We start from the raw sequence: 6,000 nt of genomic DNA, 5'->3' as shown, positions 1-6,000 counted from the left end.
GTTCTAGGGAGATTGACAGCTCTCATTGGATCCCCAGAGTTGGAGACTTTCTAGGTTACAGGACTCACTCTGGAAACACGGGAGGCTGGCAGGGCAGAGGGCTGGTTGGGGCCCAAAGGGGCCAGGGAGGGCTTCCATAGAGCTGAGAGAACTGGGACTGGGATCTCTCTGGGAGGCTGAGCAATGGAAAGCTCTAGGCTTCTCGCAGGCTGCAGGCTGCAGGCTGCGCTAGGTTTTGAGGCCTCCATCTCCCCGTCTGGAAAATGGTCAGGACGCTCTCTGGCCTCTGGTCAGCACAGGGCTGCCGTGAGCATCCGCCGGGAGGAAACGCTCAGCCCACAGGACACCAGGGGAATTGGCGTTAAACTTTGCGGGACAGACGGGGCCGGTGGCTAAAGGAGGAGGCTGGCCCCGGGGGGCGGCGGCCCCTCTCCCTGCCGCCCGCCCGCCCCCTCCCTCCCTCCCTCGTCGCACTCGCTCGGCACAGACTCGGCCCCAGCCCCCTCCCTCCTCCCGCTCGCTCCCCGCTCGTTCGCTCGCTCGCTCGCTCGCTCGCCGGCTCCTCCTCACTCGCCCGCCCGCGCCCGGCGCAGCTCGGCCAGAGCGATCGCGGGGCTGAGCGTGCGTCCGCCCGGGGGGCTCCGGCGGCTGCCCCGGCACGCGGCCCCCTCCCTCGCCGCGCCTGCTCTGCGCGCTCGCAGCCTCCCGGCTTCTCGGCTCCCGCGCCGTCCGCCTGCCCGCAGCTCACGGCCCCGCGAACCCCGCAGCCACGATGCCCGCGGCCCGGCCGCCCGCCGCGGTACTCGGCGGGACCTCGCTGTTCCTCGCCCTGCTCCTGGGGAGCCCCGCGGCAGCTCTGGCGGGAGGTAAGCGCCCGGAGGGGCGGGGCGGGGGAGGGGGCAAAGTTGCGGCGAGTGCGGGGCGGCAGGGGGTCTGGGCCGACCCGGGCGCCTCGAGCACCGCCTGCTGGGTTGGGGAGCGGGGGCGGCCGCCCAAATTCGGGGCTGGGAACCGCGTCCCCTCGGCCCGGGCTGATGAGAGTGTGGAGGCGGGGATGTGTCTGAAGGACTCCGGCGCTTCCCTGCTTCGGCTGCGGGCTCCCTTTCGGTCTGCTCGGCTGTGGGGCTGACTCCCCTTTGCAGCCCCAGAGAATATCCTTGGAGTGGGGTCTCCCCCAAACCCCAGATGCCCGGAGCTCTCTGCAACCGCACCCGGGGCTGGGTGCCAGATAATTCTCAGCCTTTCGGGGAGAGGACGAGAAAGGGGGCAGCTGACCCGCCCTGCAACTGAGAACTAGACTCGAACTGTGCGTCTGGGGGCGTCATAGCGCCGCGCCCTCCCACTCTAGGACCCCTTGCCTCCTTTTGGTTCAGGCTGCCCTGAGGGACCGGGTCCCTGGACGGATCCCAACTGTCTGAATGCCGAACTTGGGTGTGGCTTTCGTTTGGAGGCCGGTGGAGGGGCCTTAGGGTTCTCAGAACTTGGCGGGGGAGGGAGAGGAGATGTCAGGTCACAGTCGGAAACCTGAGCGGACACTCTCCCTCCCCACCCACCCCAGACAGCCTAGTGTCTCAACACTATTATGAATTGGGGAGGTGGCGGTGCTAGTTTCACCCACCACGTGCTTGCCGGTTGGGAAAGGGGGTCCAAGTTTAGCCGAGGATGGTTGCTCCTCCTTCCCAGACCCGGAGCCACACCCTCTTCTCCACCCCGCTGAGGTCCCCCAGGAAAAGTTGTGTGTTGGGAGGTTGGGCGCTTCACTCACCCACAGCTAACCCCAAGAGCTGCGAGGGTTTAATCAGTTCACTAGGAGACCCCAAAGCGGAGGAGAGCGTTGGTAGACCACCCGACCTAGCCTTCTGAAAGGTCTCCGGGTCCCAGAAACGCGCTCCTCGTGAGGGAAATAAGCAGGCAGTTGCAGGGTCTTCCCAGGCTGAAGACAGTCTGAGGGCGCACACCCTCCCCATCTGGAGCCTCGATCTCTGTTTGTACCATCTTGACCCGGAGTTGGGGCACAGGGTGTGCCCTTTCTCCCTAAGGAGTTCTGGACCCCTGGCGCGCACACCTGCTTTCAGCACCAAAGGCCGCGGACAGCTCTCAGCTCCGTGGGCCCCAGCTGAGTCCCCTTCCCTCCAACTCTTCCCCACGGCCTGGAGTGCCCTCCTCAGCATAAATCAGGCATTTTATCCCCCACCCCCTTCTCTTTAAATGTGGACCCCCGGAGTGCAAAGCAAAGGAAATAATTCATCACCTTTTGTTTAACAAAGCATATCATTAAAGAACCCCCCTTTTATGAAGCAATAATAATCACAATTTACACCAGGTCTGGACAATTTCTCTGGGAAAGATGGGAGAAGAGAATTGGTTTAAATAAATCGTTTCCACCACAGCATGCCCTTTTTTAATTAGCTGTCTTTCCAACAATGGCTTGGTGGCCTTGAACATAGTCCACATCTCCCTCCCTCATCCCCCTTTGAATCTGTGTTGTGACTAACACACAGAAAGAACCCAAAGCTACTCAGTGTCTTGCTGGCTTTTCTAAAGTGATTCTTCCTTTGAGGACCACACTCTCCAATACACCACCCTCCAGGAAAAATATCTTAATGGCACGTATTGAATTGTCATCCAAGGCAAGGATTTCATATCCTGTTTCCTTCACTGGCTTCAAACACAAAATATGTGTGTGTTAATTTTTAAGACATTTCATATTATTTTTCCAACTCTTCGACACTACAACTAGCCAGCATATATTTTTAATTAACTTCAGGTCACTGACAAATTAAAGATGTACTACTTCAGAAGGCTCATTAATAACCCTGTGCTTCTGACTCCAAGACTCTGAGTGGTAAGGAAAGAACGAGGATAACCAGTGAGCACTGCCAATTCTGATGGTGCATTTGGAAACAATTGACCTTTCACAATGAACTCTATTTTTAACCTGGAGCCCAACTTCCACTAATGTCAGGAGAGCCGTGCATCTAATACAGTGTTGCAAGCTAGTCCTGTTTGCCTGTGCAGTGAGGGGATTTGTAAATACTTGAAAGGGACTTGTTGCTACATTCTTATGCAGGTCACGTGATTCTCTGGGCCATTTTGCTGTAAGGCATGAATAAGTATAAAGTATAACTTGGTTTTGAAGAGGCTTCTTATTGTCTAAGATAGGCACATGGGGAATAATTGTAGCTACGTGCTAAGACTGCAGAGCCTGAGTGTCATTTCTTTTCTTTTTCTCTTGAATTAATAAAGGAAATTCAATATTGCTCAATAGGACTCACATTTGCTGCCTCCTCTAGTCTCTAATGTGCGTTGTTGTTAAATTCACTTAACAACTATTTTCATTACGGATTGCCGTTCTTTTCCATGGAGTTTTGGCTGCTCCTGCCAGGGGCCACCTTATCTAAGCTTGAGGGATTCTTCTTGTGTTCACAAGGCTTAGTTAGGCATTAGGGAAATAATGTTATATTCCTTCCCCCCTCTTCCAAGGCAAAAGGATGTTTCCTGACCAGAGTGGCTTGTTTTGTGGTTTTGCTCACAAATTCTTGCTATTCAAAAAGCTATTCAAAAAGACTCAATTTACTGGTCCTCCCGCTTGGTCCACTGGCGTGCTGCAGACCTCCACTAGGGGCGCTCAAAGCTGTATTTGGTGACTGAGGGCAGAAGGAGCCAATTCTGCCCTTTGCGACCAACCAGCAGGTGAGCGCAATGTCAAAGGTCAGCAGAGTGGAGCTCTAAAGATGGCCTCGCCTCCACCTCTACCCGCGCCCCTCTCTGCTTCCTACAATTGATTCCTATTTCTCAGAGGAAATTATTGATGACACTTGCCGTGCAGTGAAAAAGAGGAAGGAAAGGTGATAAGAAGGCAGGAGAATGCTCCAAGAAAGGCAGCTTCAGAATGCAGAGTCCAGCTGTCCTTTTTCCTCCCAGTCTGTGGTTTCCTTCATGCAGCCAAATTGCAAAACACCAAAGAGGCTGTGGCAAGGCTGTTGTTCTGGGGAATTTGAGCTGGGCGCTGGTATTAGATTTATAGCATTCTGGAAAAGAAATATTGTGGCTTTGAAAACCTGGGTCCAGGTCCAGCTCCATGGTTATGAATGCGTGACCTCCAGCAGAACTCTCTTCTCTGAGCATCCATTTTACCATCTGCAGAATGGGAGCAGGAGTGCGGGATTGATGGTCTCAGTCTGGAAGGATGGTTGCAATGATTACATAACACTTCCTTGTAAAACAGGTGGCACATAGTAGATGCTCAAGTAATGGTCCTGCATTTACTTCCCTGTGTTCCCAAATGCAAGTTGCCCCTATCAGGAGGCACCAAGAGAGCGAATCCCCGAAGTTGGTGTGAACATGATGTTGGCATAGATAACTGGATAATTTAGGCCAAAGTAGGAGAGGTGGAGGTGGGATAGTGAGTAAGCCCAGGTACTTATATGCTGCCTGTGGCAGGTGAGAATTGTTCTTCACCTGGTGCAGGTGTCCTTCCTTCCTGAAGTCTGATACTGCAAATCTTTGCGCCTCAGTATTACCATCAGGAAGCAGAGTCCATGGTACCAAAGATGTAGGATGGCAGTGTAATGGTTGGAAAGGAGATATTAAGGAGAGAATCTTCTGGAGAAGACATGAACTCATTCATTCATTTAACATTTACTGAGCACTTTCTATGCACGCAGCAAGCCCCACGTAGGGTGCAGGAGACACAGTCATATGATGAGGGCCCTGCCCTAGCAATAACAGCCTAGCAAGAGAGATCAGAAGTAAACCACTAGCATCCATGCCCTGTGGTCTGTGCTTCAGGAGGGGACTATCAGAGTGTTATGGGGTCTCGGGGCGGGGGGGGGTGGTTCATTCTCTCCAGAGGTAGTCAGGGAAGGCTTCCCTGAGTAGGTAGCATTTCAGCTGGCCCTGCAGGGGTGTGACAGGGACCAGCCGCCAGGGGGACGATTTCCACAGTGAAGATTCTGAAGCAGCCTTCACTTTTGGAGCACATCACACACCGGTGGAATTAGAGAGAGGGAAACAGGAGTGAGTGGGAGGGGCAGGCTGGTGGGCACCCAGCCTGACTCGTGAAAGAAATCGTCAGACCTGCCCCTCCTCCCTGCTCTCCCCTGGACTTCGTGGGCTCTGCAGAGGAAGGCTGGAACAAAGGCCCGTGAGGCGTCGTGTTCGTTGTTGTCCACTAGAGGTTGTGATGACACCAAAGGAATCCTCTCTGAAGACAGCCAGTCCCGGTTAGGGAGTACCAATAGCAGCCACAGTGCTGGGTAAATGCCGCTTCACTGGATTAGCATATTTGCATAATCCTCTGGTTACTGTAGTTCTTCAGCAGCAACCTCTTGGTGTTGGTGAAGGGGTGGGGGTAAGGGTGTCCCCGAGAGAATGGGATGATTCTCGTGGACCTGCCTGATGTAATTTACTACAGCACGGCTGGGACCGTGTCTCAACAATGCAAACAGCATTCGCTGAGTGTCGATTTTGTTCCAAGTCCTGTGATAAGTGCTTTGGATAGATTCGTTCGGAGAGCGCTCACAACGGCCCCAATAGATGCGATAATTATCCCCATTTTATAGACTGGGAAAGTGGAGGCACAAAGAGGTCAAGCAGCGTGTCGAGAGTCACAAAGCTGTGAAGTGGTTGCAACCTGGTATCAATTTTTTTAATGCCATGCCTCACGGTTGCCTCTTACATTCTGCATCCCCCAAGCTCGTGGGCAGATTTTGCTGATATGTGACGGGAGCCAGTAAATACTTGTCAGAGGTGTGTTGGATGTGTACCCTCTGCCCACCGCTGTTCCGGATATATAGTAAGCACTCAAGTAAAACTGGTTGAATCGAAGTGAGTCATAAAGTTGAACAGGTTACAATGTATATGTGGGCGGTTCGTTCATCATTGTCATATCTAATGATTACTGAATATACATCGGGCACTTGCATAGGTTATTTTATTTAATCTCCACAATTTTTCTCCATTTTATAGATGAGGAAAACAAGGCTTAGAGAGACTGTT

At 53.3% G+C, this 6,000-nt stretch overlaps 1 protein-coding gene across 5 annotated transcripts in view; it reads left to right on the top strand.

The window, feature by feature from the left end:
- Window positions 1–560: 560 nt before the first annotated feature.
- Window positions 561–6,000, top strand: part of SEZ6L (seizure related 6 homolog like) — a 176,404-nt gene continuing 170,964 nt past the window's right edge. For all 5 annotated transcript variants that reach the window (XM_036105192.2, XM_036105191.2, XM_036105190.2 and 2 more), the window contains exon 1: window positions 561–866. In XM_036105192.2, the coding sequence (XP_035961085.2) occupies window positions 773–866 (94 nt within the window). In that variant the 5' untranslated portion in view covers window positions 561–772. The remainder of the gene's footprint in view (window positions 867–6,000) is intronic.

The sequence above is a fragment of the Halichoerus grypus genome, chromosome 13 (assembly GCF_964656455.1).
Source record: "Halichoerus grypus chromosome 13, mHalGry1.hap1.1, whole genome shotgun sequence".
NCBI classification, from domain to species: domain Eukaryota; kingdom Metazoa; phylum Chordata; class Mammalia; order Carnivora; family Phocidae; genus Halichoerus; species Halichoerus grypus.
This window is presented reverse-complemented; position numbering and strand designations above follow the sequence as displayed.